The 19,014-nt window shown below is 41.1% G+C and overlaps 1 protein-coding gene across 4 annotated transcripts in view; it reads left to right on the forward strand.

The window, feature by feature from the left end:
- LOC105919475 (teneurin-3-like) overlaps positions 1-19,014 on the forward strand; it is a 457,194-nt gene that overhangs the window by 374,991 nt on the left and 63,189 nt on the right. For all 4 annotated transcript variants that reach the window (XM_036136710.1, XM_036136711.1, XM_036136709.1 and 1 more), the window contains one exon: positions 2,295-2,438. In XM_036136710.1, coding sequence (XP_035992603.1) covers positions 2,295-2,438 — 144 coding nt within the window. The remainder of the gene's footprint in view (positions 1-2,294; positions 2,439-19,014) is intronic.

Raw genomic sequence — 19,014 nt, forward strand, 5'->3', positions numbered from 1 at the left:
CTAAATACAGTTTATAACATGTAAAGTCTGTAGTCATTCTCTTTGTCTTTAAATCATAAACCCTGTTTTACAGCGACAGCTCTCGTGTACGGAAAGACGAATAGCGCCTCTGCTCTTCATATAAATCAATGACATTTGCAGCAGTATAGCTAGAAAAATGTGGCCCAACCTTCTGTAAATATGTTTAAAGTATGTCTCTAGACCTGCCAGTGATAATCTACAGGTCAGAATGAAAGCAGTAATAACTATCCAAATCCGAAGAAAAGAGGTGACAGCTTGAGGTGTTAATATATCAGCGTCAGGGCATCCCTCTTAAATTAATCTTTCAGATTTGTTTTACTGCTCATATAACTAAAGTGCTCACTGTAGGAGAGAACTGAGATGTGGATGCCACATGTGGTATGACCTTCAAAATGAATCGCTTTTCTTTATAATAGTTAATAAACATAAGATTCATTGGAGAGGAAATGTGTCACCAAGATCAAAAAACTGCTGCTGCCTTTGACTAAAACCTTACCTTTCTAAACATCACTGAGACATCAAAGCAGGATGGGATCACATTAGACACAAATGTGTTGTGCACTGATTACTAGTAATTGATTCTGCACATCAGACTGATCTTGAAAGAGCTTTCTGTGAGTGACCTCAAACTGTATGGCACTGTGGAACTACTAACAATAGAAAAGGATATGATCAAGGTCTAAAAGCAGCACCAGCTGCTTCAAATACAGTTATCTAAACTATAAATTGCATGAAAAAGCAGTGTTTAAAAGGCAAAATGGCTTCTTAAAAGGGTGTGTTGTATATTTGCTGCATGAAGGTTATTATTTGTGACACTGCATAATAATGACTGATACAGGGGAGAGTGATGAATTTGCTGAACAACAAACAGATACATTTCAAATAGTGCATGGCACAAATTTTAGAATTAAATATTTTTTTCATGACTTTATTTTTATTTCCCATACATGCCCAATTGCCCACCATGTAAAATAAGTTATCCTCTATTAATCGCTTCTATAGGCTGTTAGTCAGCTAATGAGAGAGTAATTCAATTAAATTCAATTGTTCAATTCAATTGTATTTATATAGCGCCAATTCATGAAACATGTCAACTCAAGGCATTTTCCAAAGTCAAATTCAATCAGATTATACAGATTGGGTCAGATTATACAGATTGGAAACCCAGCAGATTGCATCAACCCTTGACAAGCAGCATTCACTCCTCCTGAAAGAGCGTGGAGCCACAGGGATAGTCGTCTGCATTGTCCATGGCTTTGCAGCAATCCCTCATACTGAGCAAGCATGAAGCGACAGTGGGAAAAAAACCTCCCCATTAGTGGGAAGGAAAAACCTCCAGCAGAACCAGGCTCAGTATGAACGGTCATCTGCCTCGACCCAGTAGGGTTTAGAGAAGACAGAGCAGAGAGTGACAAAAACGCACAGAAGCACACATTGATCCAGTAATCTGTTCTACATGCTATGGTAATAGCAGGTGATCTGTCTTCCCTGGATGATGTCACAGCTAACAGAACTCCAGACCAGGTGTATCTAGTATGAAGAAAAAAAATTCAGGCAGAAGTCGCTGGTCATGTAAATTGGTGTGTAAGTGGGTATGAAGCACTGCACGCTCTTGTTCACCCTGTTACTTTGTTGAGTCTCTGCCACCATTGACGCATTAGCGTGAGAACACGGGCTAACTTCAATATTAATAACACTTTTACCTCAGAAGACTTCACACCTCTAAATAAAAGGCTTGTTCAGTCAGCAGCAGCAAATGCTTTTCCACTGCTCCCATGCACATGCACAACACTGGTGTCATTTCAACTTGTTGCCAGAGGGGGCAGACGTCTGCAAAAATCCTAAGGTTTACTCTATGCTCCTTTAAACCAGCAAAAATGTGTCATATATTATCATATGTAATTCATAATCTGTTCATTTTGTTTTTAAAAAGAGAAAAATACACCTGAACGCAACTGAAAGAACCACTAGTCATAGCCTTACAGCCTTAAGTTCCAGGACAAACAATATCAATTTTAAATTGAAATGAAAATATCTTCCCATCCATCCCTCTGTCTGTCTGTTTGTCCATCCAACAATACTCATATTTTTGTCCCATAAGGATAAACAAAATATTTTTTTTTATATTATAACAAGTAAATATTATGATTTAGCCATCCATCCATCCATTTTCCAACATACTTATACTTAGACAGTATACACCTGTCTCTGACTTGGATTTCACAAAGTCCAATGAAAAGACCACCTACCCTTCTTTTGTGTGTGTCCAACAGTGTCTGTGGGCTTTGAGTATGAGTCCTGCCTGGACCTCATCCTGTGGGAGAAGAGAACAGCCATTTTGCAGGGCTATGAGATGGATGCTTCCAACATGGGAGGGTGGATGCTCGACAAACATCACATTCTGGACGTGCAAAATGGTGAGTGTCATGACAAAACACCAGCGTCCTTAAGTGAATGCTTTTGTGCATGTGTTCAAGTGCGAGCCTCCAGAACTGACAACGACCCCTGGATAGGTGGCAACATTTTCAGAAAGAACTCCAGTTGCCTCTGATTTAAGCCTGTTTGCCCTCGCGATGACCAGGATAACTGAACTTTCAACATTTATTTTCTGATTAATCTGGATCATTGCCAGCTGAAGTTTATAAGTGCAGTACATGCAACATTAGAGTAAGCAAGTCCTGAAAATATTTTCTCCTGGAGTGTCTCCTTGTTTCTCCACACCATTACCTGGTTAATTGTATGTTAAGGAGTGAGAGGTCAAAGCTAATAGCAGGGTAAAAGCATGCTCATCCAAGCAGTTGCCAGAGGGATTGTTTTCATGCAGAGTTTGGTTGATGGAGCATCAGAAACATTTACAGAATGGGTGCATGTGTGTCTATGTGTATGTGTGTGGGCGGGGGTCTCCTTGATTTGTTCCAGCTGGCCAGAGGTATTTTAGAAGCCTTTTATCTCTCTCATTTTCTCTTTCTGAAACACACTTACATTCACACACAGATCTTCTACTCAGCCTTACATCTGTCACTGTGTAACTCCTGCCTAGTCTCATCTCGTCTCTGAACATACTTGGCTTTGTCTTTTCATGACTTATCACACTGCCTCCTTTAATATGTCTCTAGTTGGGTCTCTATTTGAATCGACAGCTGGAAAAAGCCTCTCTGCTGCTTTTTCTTCTGTGGGAGAAACCTAGATATTTACTGTGTTTCTTAAAAAAACATCATGCCATACACATGGATGTATCAATGATGGAGCTGCATTAATATGACTCCGAAAAACTATGTTCTCTCACATAGTAGCAGCCGACTTTATCAGACACAGAAGGAGCTTAAAATGGTTAAATGATTAATAAAACATTCAACACAGGAGCTTAACTAAATTCTGTTGTGTACTTAGAGTCTCCAGGAGTGCAGAAAATTAGATTGTAGTCTTTCCGGGAGCTGTGTGGGTATCTTTATATGCTGTTTGCAAATCTGCCATTTTTATTTCTCAGAGCGATTTTGTAGTCCAAGGATGCTGAAGCTACAGGTGGAGTGAAAATATTCTGTTGTTGGGTGTATTAACCCAAATAATTCATTACACCATCCCCCAGCATACTACAAAAATGGCCAAATGGTACTTGGTGTATTGCCTCCTTTGCATTTAAAGAAACAGCACCAAAATGAGTTGCTCTCAGATGAACCTCAGAGGGGCAACAATACAGAGGAATTCACACCAAAGCATTGCAGTTCCACTTTAGATAGACCTTAACTGATTGATTCAAATGTAAAAAGGAAGGCATTAAACACATGGCATCTCCCCTTTTAGTAGCAGCCTGAATGGGGAGCAGGGGTGGAGCAGGGGTAGAGCATGCAACCCATCTTCAGTCCTACGTTAGAGTCCCGACCCATGTCCTTTGCTCCATGTGTTCCCGTTTTCTCTCAACCCCATTTTCTGTAACCTTACTGTCAAATAAAAGTCACTAGCACAAAAAACAAAATCAGTAGCAGCCGGAATAAATGCAACTTGTTATGTGTAGAAAATATAGTTTCCTTTTGAATGTCTTCTCACCCCTTTTTGTGGGTTTTCTTCTTTATCTATAAACTGCTGCTGAAAAAAGCTAGCTTTGGGTAAACATCCCTCTCTTTCAACTTCCACACCAAGGAGCTTTGTTGGTGATGTGGCCTGGGAGGGTTTATGTGTGTCGCATACACTGATTGGAAATGACTGGATTTTCTATAATCAAAAGCTAATTTGTCATGGAAACAATTACAGCTTTTTTAATTATATTTACAAATTAAAACAATCTTCAAACAACAGCGTTTCTTATGCTACTTAACCTTTATTACCAATCCACACAGCCCCTTCCTTCTTCTACCTCTTGCCGTCCTTTATCTGACACACCATCCATCAATTTCCTGCTCTCTCTTCTCTCCCTGTAATCCTCCTGGGCTTTCAACACATTGTCACCCAGTCCGTGTGTGTGTGTGTCAAAGACTGTGTTAAGAGTACAGGTGTAATTTCTGATTTCCTCTCCACACTCTGGAAGGGTGTGATGTGGTGCCTGGGGGATGGTGCTGGAGTGCATAATGTGGCTCTGTGTCTTTGAGACTAAAACCCATCCTTTGAGCATTATCATGATTTAGTTTGAGGTGAGAGCCCAGCATCCATCTTTGCCCTGCATCTCCACAGAGATGATGTGTTAATTTTAGAAACATCCTTTTTTCCGTTCCTTTTTAAATCAGAATGTAATATGTGTGTAAATTTATGTTAAATAATAATAATAATAATAATAATAATAATAATAATAATAATAATAATAATAATAATAACAACAAGAAAGAAATAAGTGGTTTGAACCATACAGTGGTCAGCACACACAGCTCCCCCAAATGTCAGGATCTAAAATCATTCTTAGCTTCCAATCAGCTTCTCACTGAGCCTGCAGGGGAACACTGGTCAACCTGATAAGGAATCAGAACACTAATTGGCAGGACCTTAGGTCCTGTTCCACTGCATGAAATAAATGGCATGTCTGTTATGCCTTTGAGGTGTGCTTGTTTGCATCTTATGTATGGAACAGCTTTTAGACTGTCTCTGTTTTGCAGTGTTGTGCAATTATACATTATATTTAATGTTTATTAAATAACCCTCTGTCTGTTAAGTATTGTCTGGTGATAATCAGCTCTTAAGTTGATACCAAGACAATGGTTGAAAGGGATGAATTTAAGCACTAGCGATCTTTTAACAGCAAACTCTGCACACACATAGAATAAAGGAGTAACAACTTCTTTTCAAGTTTAATAATTTAATAATAGAAATAAAATGAACATCCAGAGAACATCACTATATAATGCTGTTTATCTGAATTAACACAATATTTCTATTAACAAATCCTCTCTACTAGGCTAGTGAAACTTAACTAAACTACTAAGCAAAATGAAGATAAAAAGAAGCTAAGCTAAGGAACTATTCACATGCAAAAACAAACAAGACAAAACAAAAGTGGTTGATCATAATCAGAATAAATCGGTGAACCCTTGTTCACTACAGATCTGATTGCAAAAGCATGGAATGGAGTTAAAAAAAAACATTTGGCATGTGTTTCAATCCATTCACAATGCGAATCCTGAGTTAAACAAAACATTATTTGATGAAATAATAATTTGGTTAAGTTAAAGAACCAAAGTTCAACTCAAAGAAGGTGAAATTGGGGTAAATTAGCTTGACTAATTCAGAACATTTGACATGTGTTTCAACCTATGCACAATGCAAAACCCAAGTTAACCAGAACAATATTTTGAGTAAATAATATTCTAAAGACTGATTTGCTCAGTAAAATCATTTAAACCTTATGGCCGATCTTATTAATGTGATTCTCCCTCCGGTCGCCTGGGGTCGCTGTAGCGATCGGTCGCTAAATAGGTTAAAGTCTAAGTTTATCAAAATTGCCTTTAAACCGCCATTAATATTCCATATTAAAGCGAGAACAAGGTTCATAGCTCTATCTACCGACGGAGCAGAAAATACAAGCGTTATGCTTTAAAACAAGCTCCTTTCAATGTCCGGAACCGAATGTTAACAGAAGCTAATAGCATTTTGGCTAGCGGGTTTTCGGCATTAACTTTAAAGACTTTAGCTTTATTTTTATTCATAGTGACTGGGTCGGATAATGTTAACATTTATGTCCCATCAATGTATGAAACCCTTGTGGAGATAACCTTTGTTATAACCATAAAAACACACTTGACAATGACATGGTACCAAATGCTAGCTATGAGCTACCTTCGTTAACCCCTTTGTTCAAAGACACCATGTGCAAACGGTTTACAAACACTTCCCAAATTAACCATTTAAACTTTCCCTTTTGGGTCTCTCTGCCAAACCTGTCTTTTGCCTCGTGTGAGTTCTGTCCACTTTGTTGTTGTTTTTTTTCTAGCTTTATTGTGATTCCTGCAGGGAGAATTTCAAATTATATGGAAACTACAATGGAAGAGTAAAGGAAGAACAAGAAGAGAAAAAAAGAAAGAGAAGAGGTAAAAGAAAGAAGAGACAAAAGGGAGAGCATGATAAAACGTTCTCCGTCTGCTCCATCACCTGGAAAGAGAGATGCAAAAAGAACAGCACAACCAACAGACATAAAGCAACAGATACAATCGAGTAACACCTAGATGCCATTGCTAAATCATATGTACTATTATTTAAGCTGACATGTGTAAAGTGATACCTGAAAAAAGAAAGTGAAAGAACACAAAGAAATAAATAAATTACAGGCTTTCTGTATATAAGTGAACACTTAATACCTGGAACCCTGAACCTGTGGGAGTCTGTGAGAGTCCACTAGTTTAGGTGAGAATTATCCAGAAGGAAATAGCTCGATAGTGGTTGTGGAGAACCAAAGGCCCCGCCTTCCCCGAGCATAGAGGCAGGGGTGAGGGGACCCATACCCCCGGACTCCCAAAGGGGCCCCCAAAGCAGGGCGCCCAGGAGGGGCAGACACAGGATATCTGCAACCCCCCCCCCCCACCCAAGGAAAGAGGAGAGACAACCCCCAGAGGTCCCAGGGGTGCCCTGCCCCCGCAGTGGCTCAGCAAAGCAGCCACCGGGAATGGGCCGGCACACACCCGGGAACCCGCCCCAAACCCGATGACCACCAATGTGCCAGAGGGCCAAGGCGCCTGCCAGCGCAGCGGAGGAGGGCAGGACGTGGGGGAATGGGCTCCGCACCTAGTGTTGTCACCTTTGGCCATCCAATGAAAGAGCACTGAAAAGCAGGAAAGTTGTTTGTTGTTCTTGGCAGTTCTTAGCGTTTAGCTCTGCAGCAGCATGTGGGGGATCGAAGGCCTGGTCTCTGCCACGTTCTCTGACCTGAATGCAGGTTTTCCTGAGCATTCCATGTGGGTCCTTCTGCCGGCTTTTCAGCTCCGTCTGGGTTTCGCTTCCCTGTAAAGGCTGAGGAGAAATAAAACAAAGCTGTTTTTGGCAGGCAGGACCCTTCCTCTTGCTACTGATGATGAGGTTAAGACAGCAGACTTAACTCTGATTTGCCCAGACATGTCCCCCGGGCGACAAGAGTTTTCCCCCAGGTGCTGGATGGTGCGTCGGTCAGGCCCCGGCCAGGGCCTCATTGTTCAGGGGAAGATTACCACCCCACTCTCCTCGGGAGCCCAGGAGAGAAGTGGTGGCCATCTGAGCAGCTTGGGGTCTGAAGTGAAGAGTCTCAAGAGGGGTGGTCAGAAGCACTCTGACCCTTTTATCTGTGGGGTGTTTACAGAAGCACCCTGCTGAGAGAGAGGGGCCGTCCTCGCTGGCTCTCTCTCTCTCCTTTGTGGCTGTGTGGTCAGAATTCAATCTGACCTAAATTATTTTCATGATCATGGCTGTAATATGGCTCATGATTTTTGAGGTTCTAGCCAAATAATTACATTTATAAACAAAATAAAGACAAAACAAATAGAGAACAGGTTGGTGTTTTCCTTCAGTCAAGAATAAAATTCTTCAGATGTACAACAGAACATTGTAAATGTTTAAAACTGACAGATCACACACAGGAGGCCCAGGCTAGCTATAGTTTCATCTAATGAATAGGATCAGACCTTTTACACTCCCTATCCTTTTTATTAGTTAAACCTTTCTAGTATCAGATTGGACCCATTTTGCCTTTGAAACTGCCTTAATTTTCCGCTGCATAGATTGAACAAAGTGTCAAAAACAATTCTCAGCAAATTGGATCCAAATTTCTATGATAGCTTCACATGGTTACTTAAGATTTGAGGACTGTAGTCAGACAGCTGCACATGGTCAGCAACAATACTACTAGACCATTACAACCACCACCAGCCTGGACAGTTAATGAATGCTCCATGCCTTTATGCAGTTTATGGCATATTTTGACCCTACCTTATGAATGTCACAGCTGAAACTGAGACTCATTACACCAGGCAGAGCCATCAGATCAGCTCCTCTGTCCCTGTGGTACCGCTCAGTGTATCCTATAGCCTTAACTTGGAGTTAAAATTAAAACATAGACTGAAAGGGGGCAGATAAGAAGTGGGCTCTAAAAACAGATGGGAGGAAGAGTTTACGTTGTCCGTCCGTCCGTCCGTCCGTCTTCTTCCGCTTATCCGGGGTCGGGTCGCGGGGGTAGCAGCTTCAATAGGGAGGCCCAGACGTCCCTCTCCCCAGCCACTTGGGCCAGCTCCTCAGGAGGAATCCCAAGGCGTTCCCAGGCCAGCCGGGAGACGTAGTCCTGCCAGCGTGTCCTGGGTCTTCCCCTGGGCCTCCTCCCGGTGGGACGTGCCCGGAACACCTCTCCAGGGAGGCGTCCAGGAGGCATCCTGAACAGATGCCCGAGCCACCTCAACTGGCTCCTCTCAACGTGGAGGAGCAGCGGCTCTACTCTGAGTCCTCCCCGGATGACTGAGCTCCTCACCCTATCTCTAAGGGAGAGCCCAGACACACTACAGAGAAAACTCATTTCAGCCGCTTGTATCCGGGATCTCGTTCTTTCGGTCACGACCCAAAGCTCGTGACCATAGATGAGGGTAGGAACGTAGATCGACCGGTAAATCGAGAGCTTCGCCTTTTGGCTCAGCTCTCTCTTCACCACAACGGATCGGTACAGCTCCCGCTTCACAGCAGACGCTGCACCAATCCGCCTGTCAATCTCCCGCTCCATCTTCCCCTCATTCGTGAACAAGACCCCAAGATACTTGAACTCCTCCACTAGGGGCAGCACATCCTCCCCAACCCGGAGAAGGCACTCTACCCTTTTCCGGTTCAAGACCATGGTCTCGGATTTGGAGGCACTGATTTTCATCCCGGCCGCTTCACACTCGGCTGCGAACCGCTCCAGTGAGAGCTGTAGATCACGCCCTGATGAAGCCAATAGGACCACGTCATCAGCGAATAGCAGAGACGCAATCCTAAGGCCACCAAAACGGATCCCCTCAACACCTTGGCTGTGCCTAGAAATTCTGTCCATAAAAGTTATGAACAGAATCGGTGACAAAGGGCAACCTTGGCGGAGTCCAACTCTCACCGGAAACGAGTCCGACTTACTGCCGGCAATGCGGACCAGACTCTGACACCGGTCATACAGAGACCTGACAGCCCTTATTAAAGGGTCCGGTACTCCATACTCCCGGAGTACCCCCCACAGGATCCCCCGGGGTACACGGTCGAATGCCTTCTCCAGATCCACAAAGCACATGTAGACTGGTTGGGCAAACTCCCATGCCCCCTCAAGAATCCTGCTGAGGGTATAGAGCTGGTCCAGTGTTCCACGGCCAGGATGAAAACCACACTGCTCTTCCTGAATCCGAGATTCGACTATCCGACAGACCCTCCTTTCCAGAACCCCTGAATAGACCTTACCAGGGAGGCTTAAGAGTGTGATTCCTCTGTAGTTGGAGCACACCCTCCGGTCCCCCTTTTTAAATAGGGGGACCACCACCCCAGTCTGCCAATCCAGGGGAACTGCCCCCGATGTCCACGCAATGTTGCAGAGCCGAGTTTACGTTGTTGCTCAGTTTTTTTTTTTCAACTGTGCAAACTGCCAGGCTGGGCTTCAGCTCTACGGCCAAGTTCATTCTAACCACAAGACTTAGAAAGTGAGGGCTGGACCCTGACTCTGTGTGCGCTGCATAGCTTTAATGTTTTATCCATGACATAGGGCCACAACTGAAAAGGATCAGAAGTAAAAACTGCACATAGAGAAAGGAATCCGAACAGGAAAGTGTCTTGTTCTTTTCCTTTGTTTTTTTTATAGTTTTCCTTAGTGTGTATCTGCATGCTTCCTTTTGCCTTTCATTTTGCTGCTGGCATACCTGAATTTTTCCACTGAGGGACAATAAAGGATATTTCTTGTTCTATTCTATCCTTCTAAAAACAGTTGCTACCTTTGTCTTTCTTTTAAAAAAAATATACTTGGAGTTTTTCTAAATATTATATTAAAATAAATATTTCCCTTTATAGTCCCACAGAGGAAATGTGTATTTGAGTTTACACCATCCCTCAGGGAGCAGTGTGCTGCCACACTGAGTAGTGCACAAGGAGCGATCTGCTCAGGGATCCAGACTGGGTTTCAAACTGCCGACCTTTGGAGCCTCTCCAAGACACCTGGTTCGCTAACCACTAGGCCACCACTCCCACATATTATGCTATTATACAAATATATCAATTCAAGCTACAGGTTGAACATGAAAATGCAACATAAAAATATCAGTCTGAGTGGATGATTATCTAAAACATCCCTAAATGTGAAGGTGCCCTTTGTCATGAATGTAAAAGTGAGTCTTTATGAGAAGGGCCTCCGGTGATGAACAGCAGACATTTAGCCTTAATTAAACAACAGTTTTGTTGACAGAATGTAAATCAATATTGGCTTATTCTTTTAGATTTTGTCTTCAAAAAGCTTTAAATATGCATTGGGAGGCCTTATCCTCATGCTTCAGTCTATTTCTGAACGTACTTCTTTTACCGGTGTTGCATTACAGTCTTTCTGTCAGCAGTCAACAAAATATTTTTGAGAACAGAGAGTAGAGACGTCTCACATTAGGCAACCTTGTTACCACAAATAGCTGAAATGTCCAGCACCTGTCTCTGTGCCCAATACGTAGGGGTTCCACCTAAAGATGCAAGTCAAAAGTCAGCATTCTAACTCTGCAAATAGCATTTAAAACCCCTTTAATGTTCACATTATGTCATATTACAACCACAAACTTTACTGGAATGTATGTAACAGACCAAGAAATGCTAAATTGTCGAGTGAAAGGAAAATTAGCCTGAAAGGCTTAAAGTTGTGGTCTGTATATGCATTCAGTCCATTCTACTGTTAAACTGGACTGAATAAAATCCAGTGCCAGCAAATACCTTCACAAGTCTCCAAAGTAATAGTCAGTAACAGTCATTTTACAGTGATTTCTGAATATCATTGTATTTCTAAATATCAGAATCAGCTTTATGTGGCAGGTATGTGTACACATCAGAGGGATTTGACTCTGGGTTGTACAATGCTCATGATTTGCTTACTTATACACTAATACAAAAACACAATAATGCAGTAATACAAACTCAAACACAGTCTGCTATATAAAAAACATGCGAAGACATAAACAAGGGGACAAATTGAGACAATAATGCAATGGTCCAATGAGCAAAGTACAAAGGATGCAGGAGTAAATATTGTTTCCATTGTTATTATTATGTGCATGTCTGAAGTGGACGTGATGCACAGGAGCACACACACACACACACACACACACACACACACACACACACACGCACACACACACACACACACACACACACACACACACACACATGCATCATCCACTGTGTGATGAGTGCAGAGAATGGGTTGGTGGGAAAAATTGGATATTTATATGGTGTTATGCATATGAGGTAGGTGGATTTGGTATACAGTATACAATATGACAATATGAAAAGTAAAAATGAACAGCACTTTTTTGTTGTCAGAGTCAGCTAGTAATTAGACTGATGAGTTGTGGGAAGAAACAGTTCCTTAGTCTGTTGGTTTTAGTGTACAGTGCTCTGTAGCACCTACTAGGGGGGCAAAGGTGGAACATGTTGTGGCCGGGGTGAGATTGTTCCGCAGTGATGGTTCTGGCCTGAAATGTACAGGTCCTGAATGGAGGGCATGTTGGAACCGATCTTTTCTGCCATCCTGACTATCTGTTGCAGTCAGTACAAGCAGCGCATCAAGGGACACTTCAACAGCAACAACCCATGTAACATGGGAGTGCACCTTGACCATCATGGACTAAAGGCACAGCAACCAGCAGCTAAGCAATGACCCAGCTTTTTCTTACACGCTTCTTTGCACGCTTCAATTCTCCAAGCAGCAGGAAGTCTGAACATCTTCCTCAGCTAGAGGAGCAACATTAGCCTCTCATCCTGCAGCAGTAGCAAGTGACCTCCTCCTTAAAGAAGGTCAGCATCAACAAGGCTGCAGGTCCAGACATGGTGTCAGGTCCAATGCTAAAATTATATGCTGACCAACTTGCAGAGGTTTTTCTGGACATCTTTAACTTCTCCTTGCAGCTCTCCATGGGTCCTGCCTGTGTGAAATCCTGCAACATTGTGCCTGTAACACAAAAACAACTGTCACCTGCCTCAACGATTACCGATCTGTTGCTCTGACCCCTGTCATCATGAAGTGCGTAAATGGGGATCCTTCTAAAGTAGATCAAATACACTATGCAAGACTGCTCCTGGATCAGAGATTTTCTCACCAACAAGGCCCGGGTGGTGAGGATAGGAAAACTTAGATCTGCCCCATTCATCCTGAACACTGGCATGCACCAGGGTTGTGTCCTCAGCCCTGCTCTCTTCACCCATCTTCTTCAAACACAACTTCTTTGCAATCTACCCCACAAACATGGTTGCAAAGTTTGCGGACGACACCGCTGTGGTGCGTCTCATTCCCAACAATGATGAGACCCACAAAAAAGCGGAGGTCCACACTCTGATGCAGTGGTTCTCCAGGAACAACCTTATCCTGAACAAGACAAAGGAGGTGATAGTGGACTGCAGGAGGTCCAGTAAGATTGAACATGATCCTCTCTGCATACAGGGGCAGATGGCGGATTGCATGGATGGCATAAACTTTCCAGGTAATCACATTTTATGTGACCTCTCCTGGACTGTCAACACCTTCCACCTGGTGAAGATGGCCCAACAACAACTCTTCTTTCTCAGGAAACTGAAACAGACAGGACTTTCCACTCAGCTGATCATAAAGGGCAACAATGGAAAGCATCTTATGTCTCAGCATGACAGTGTGGTGTGAGAGCTGCACGGCACAGGATAGGAAGGATTTAGCAGGCGTGGTGAGGTCAACACAGGGATGCTGTCTACAAGATCTAGACACTGTTTATGCTGCGAGAGACCAGAAAAGGCCACCCACCTGCGTAATGCACTATGTCCAACTTCCATCAGGGAAACGATTCAGAAAACTTAAATCAAAAACTAATAGACTTAAAAACAGCTTCTTTCCCAAAGCTGTAAGGGTTATCGTCCCCTGCTGAGAATCAGATAAATCACCAGCCCAGTTTATAGTTCGTTACATGTTTACAAACATACTACTGGTTCACCGGTTGTTGATCCAATTGAGAATCATTTACACTGTCACTGACATGCTAATGTCTATTTTCACACTTTAGCTTCTCAGGCAGTGTTTGTTTGGACATTCATGCAAATTGCACAGTTGTTTAATTTGAAGATTCAAATTTTTGCTGATGACTATTTGCACATTTTAACTTCTTTGGGAATGTCTCTCTAATATATTCATGCAATTGCACAGTATTTTACATATTCCTCTAACTGACTGCTACCTGACTTTTTGATTGGAAGATCAATTAACATGAATATTAGCATTACTATTAACAATTAACATGACTATTTGCGCACATCTCAACTTCTGATTGTTTTGTCAGATACATTTTGGCACTTGCACAGCCATTTGCATCATTCTGCAAAGTGACTGCTATCTGTCTTTTTTGACTGGAAAATGTAACTCTATCAGATGCTAAAGAGTATTTGTACACTTTTAGCTTCTCAAGAAGTGTTGTCAGTGCATTCAACAATATCAACATTGTGTCTTGTTTGTGTCTGTGTGTCATGAATCTTAAAAAAATTCTGAGCCGGTGTCTCACCAAAATTTCATTATGAGAACATAATGACAATAAAAATTCTTGATTTTTGGTTCTTAGTTGACATGAAGACAAACATAGTAAAATTTCATTAACGATTAAGAAAAATGTGCATCCATCTGAGAGGACACAATAGAAAACGCTGTAGGTATGTCAGTCCTATTAGTTGTGCTGTGACACAGCCACAGAAACATGCAATAATCACTAGGCATGCACAGACAGTCCGGATTGTCCTTCTTGTTCTTTTTCCGATGTAGATCCAAAATCATCATGTGGTTTGCGTGGTTCTCTGTAGCAAGTTGTAGCTCATAGTTGCAGAATAGGAGCAGTAGATTCAGCTGTAACAGCCACAACAAAGCCAGTATTTTCCTTAGCAACATCCTCACGTTCTTATCCATCAAGTCTGTTGGACAAGTCTAAACCAATCAACAACTGGTTAGACACCCTTTTTTCTAGGCTAAATAAGTTAATAACTGTTAATTAATAAGCCAGGTGTTAGTGCTAATCATTACAGGCTCATACCCCTTGATCACAACCATTGTGATATATTATAAGTTATAATTGCCAATTATAATTGATAATAATATTCAGAAACAAACAGGTATAATTGCATAACAACGACCCGCATGCATAACAGGAGCAGAGGTCACAGAGCTGCACACTGTTTATGGAAGTAATGGTGAATGTAATTGTGTCTAGTAGTGTTCAATAAAGTTTTGTAAAAGAAAAACTGGAAAAGAAAAAAAACGTGGATACTGGTGGGCATCTCTCCTTGTTATTATTAGAAAGCTGTTGAGCAATGGCAGCAGACAATATTAAGATTGTATCATAGCAAGACGAAGTAAGGTAAGAAGAAAGCAGTACAGCTATTAATTAAGGTCTTATATGGAGCGCTAACTGCTATTACTGTGTGTGGCTGTGTAGTGAGAGATGAGTGGCACAACTCAGATGTTTTTGGGTGTGTGTGAAAATATCAGAATTGGGCCGTTCACACTTTCACAGATATGGGTTTGCCTATGGGCAAAGAGATCGGGTTTTGGCCGCATTTCCCTGCAGTGTGAACGTAGCCAAAGTCTCTCTTCAGTCTGACTGAGCCTGAGCTTTTTCTCACAAGCTCAAGGTCGATATATATGTAAGTGTTTTGTCTGTTTGCAAAAAACAAATGAAAAAAAAACTGCCTTCCATTGACATTTTTGGTTATAAACTGACAGAATGTGAAAAAGTTCAAGGGCTATGAACTTTTGCAAGGCATTCTTTCTGCAGAAATCGCTTCTCTTTTTTGCACACTTTGCAAAAGAGGTTTTAAAGACCCTTCACATAAATTCAGCATTTTATGCAGTAGTATTTCACTCTATACTAAATATAAAATGCTCAAATAAAAATAACTTTTATTTGAGTGCATTTATCTTAAATTTTGAAATAATTGGTTTTGTAAAAAAAAAAAAAAAAAAAAAGGATTTTACTAAACCCTGTTTTATCCTTAGCAGAAATGCCAATATGCCTGGTGAGTAGGGGTGGGAATCTTCTGGGACTTCACGATTCAGTTTTGATTTAGATGGCTATGATGCTATTAGAAATCAATTATCAATGTAACATTCCCCAAACACCATCACCCGCACAAATAATTTCAAAATGGCATTTTATCTGAGAAATAAAACAGATGAAATACCTCAGATAAAGCTAAACAGCAGCATAAATGGAATAATTATTTAACGCTGTACATTACAAACTAGCAATATACTGGTTTGGTGGCACAAGTCTCTCTGTAGTCAATAGATGTCAATGTGTCATATGTTATAGTTATCCTACCAGCTTATGGTCCCCTCACTTTGTTGTGTTGTTTTAGTGTGTGGGGATTGGGGTGGAATGTTATATCCATAGCCTGAGGGTCCTGGTTCTCAACGACCTTTGATGGTTGTATATCTCTCTCAGTAAACGCTGCATTGAACTTCACAATTTTTGTATTTAACTTGTTAGGGGGATACATTGACATCAATTCTTCTGTTGTCCTCTGGCTGATGGTGGCCGGATATGATCAGCTGTCTTTCAGCTGTCCATGTCCATTGGAATTTTATAAGATGCTTTTTGGTTGTGTGTCAGCTTATGGGGTCTCTCTTGTTCTAGTCTATTTCTTTTTAGTGCAGGCAGGGCAGGAGGCAGTACATGTGACCTTATTATGTGATTACCACTATCTGAATGCCGCATTGACTTCCTCCAGAGTTCTGCCTTTTGTGTCTCTTTAAAGATTTGGATAAATCTTAATCATTCTTGCTTACATCTTGGTGCATCAAAAACAGATTTTTATCCTCCACCTTAAGTGGTAAGTGGTATATTATACACTGGATTGCTGATTTGCCCGAAAAACTGAAGTCACTGGCCGCCATCTTGCTACTTCCTACTCTCACAGAATGCCATAGGATTTGGTTGCCACAACAAGCAGTTTTCTGGCTGTGTAAAAACGTTTCATGGGTAATTCTACAGTCAGTGGATGTACTAACACTATTACTAACACGTTATTCATATAAAAAAAAAAAAAAAAAAAATATATATATATATATATATATATATATATATGTATGTATATATGTATACATATATGTAAATATATATTTTTGTATATTGTTATTTATATATTTATAAATGTTATATAGATATATTTAAATAAATAAAATGCAAAATATCTCAGCACATGACTTTCTCAGTACTTGATAGTTTTAGAACATAACATAAAAGTATATGGCATTTGACATTTTAAAAGTTTTAAGCCCCCCTGAACATGAGAAAATCCTCGTTATTCGATGCTGTAGCGCACATATTCCCTAGTTACTGGGGGGAAATAAGGAGTACCAATATGGCGGCTGGTAGCTTCAAAGCGACTCGTTCTAACAGCGGGCTATTAGCACTCCAGTGTATAATAGAGCTCAGTGGTAACTACACTATGTGACGCTGACTTAGCCCTGTTTACAGCCTCACCATGTACTGTTGCATCCACAGTTTGTAGTGATTCCTTAAAACTTTACTGAGTTAGTTTTTAAAGGAGCCTAGTCACGTACTATGACTTTACGAAATTCTACACCAGTACCCCACTCTGGTTGAAAACAAAGGTTTCCCAATTAGATTATCACACCCTGCTGGCTTATTATATTTGAGTTCTGTGTTTTACACTTTGTTTTTTCTCTATTTAGTAAATGAAGTGCGTTTGTGTATAGTTACCATAACAAGTCCATATGACCACATGCGTACAATGAGTAAACAAGGAGAAGCAATGGAGTCCACAAATACATGTACTCATTTTTAATGCCGTTATAATGAATAAATACAATCATAAGTTAATTCATAAATCATAATGTTCATTCTTCCCTGTGAAAAGTAATACCAGTAGATCTGGTTTGTACTGTGAATTGGTTGGTACAAATCCACCCAGCATATGAAGGAGGCATCTTCTGTGAATCGCTCCACTATGTCACATCCAATATGGTGGCAATGACGATGTGCAATTCAGCGCTCAACAAGGTGTCTACATATATATGTCTGTGATGGAGCCAAGTGACTCAGCAACACCCAGCGGAGGTGTAAAAAGAAAGCAGTTAGGTAACCCTGTAGATCAGGTTGGTCTTTGACTGCGCAGAGCTGTCATTTTACTGCAAGGCGCTGCAGGACAGTTTATGTCTGCTGATCGTCCCTGGTGCAAACTTTTTTTCAGCCTCAAAAGGGACAAAGTAAACACTATCAGGGCGAATGCTTGCCGTATATTGTTTAATTTGAAGATGAATATATGTTTTTTGTGTTTTTTTATCGTCAAAATATGTGACTAGGCCCCTTTAACCTAAATTAAACTGTACCTGATGTGACTGGATGTTAAATATTAGATGTCACAGTTTTTGACTTGAAAGGAAAAAAACGGATGCATTTGAGGATCAAAGGAAACTTTCCCATTTAACTGTGTTTAGAGAAAAGGAGCGCAATATATATTTTGCCTTTTCAAAGTTTTGTTTGTGGTTAGTATTTACTGTGTTTGTTACACCCACACATAAGGTATCCCACAGTGCTACCCGCTGATAACACCATGGAACCGGGTTTATTAGTGCCAAACCATGGAACTGAGACAATCAGGATTTGGATTTGGGAAAAAAAGGCTGCTTTATGTTTACTTAATGCTCTGCCAGTGAAGTCAGCATATCGAGATCTTACAGCTCACATTTAGAGACAAGTCAAGTGTCAGAAGGTATGAGAAGATGATTGATAAGACATCAAGTGTTTTTAAACTTTCCTGGGTGCCTCTAAGGATGCTTTTCGAGTTTTTTCCCCCAGTTTGTATGCAAACAACATAACTGATCTGCTTTTTCAAGATTATTAAGAACAAAAATCACAACATAGGTTTAAAGGTAGCTTATCGGGACCAGGCTTTTAGGAAAGAGGTTTAATTCGAGGCTGTTAAATTTTTATCTAGCAGGGGGCACTGGTGAGCAAGATATAGCTTAAGATGTTTGTTCAGAGCTCCTGCAAAATCATCAACAATTCTAATAAAAAAGAACATTAACCACATTAATATCAGGCGAAAAACTGAAGAGAGTACCCTAAGGACATAAACAACTGGACAACTTGTACAAAGTCATCCTGAATGGTCGAAAAACTGCAAAAGTATAAGTACAGAAGCGATGCTAATGCTACACGGCCTGCTAGGACCATGAGACAACGGGCAACAACTGATACGGACCTACCAACAACTGATACGACTGAGGCCCCAAACATGAGTAATGAAGAAATAAAAGCAGACATCTTATCATCACTGAGAGGGGAACTTGCTAAAGTAACAAGAGACAAACTAAAAGGAGGACTAGTGGAA

This window comes from Fundulus heteroclitus, chromosome 5 (genome assembly GCF_011125445.2).
Source record: "Fundulus heteroclitus isolate FHET01 chromosome 5, MU-UCD_Fhet_4.1, whole genome shotgun sequence".
NCBI lineage: Eukaryota > Metazoa > Chordata > Actinopteri > Cyprinodontiformes > Fundulidae > Fundulus > Fundulus heteroclitus.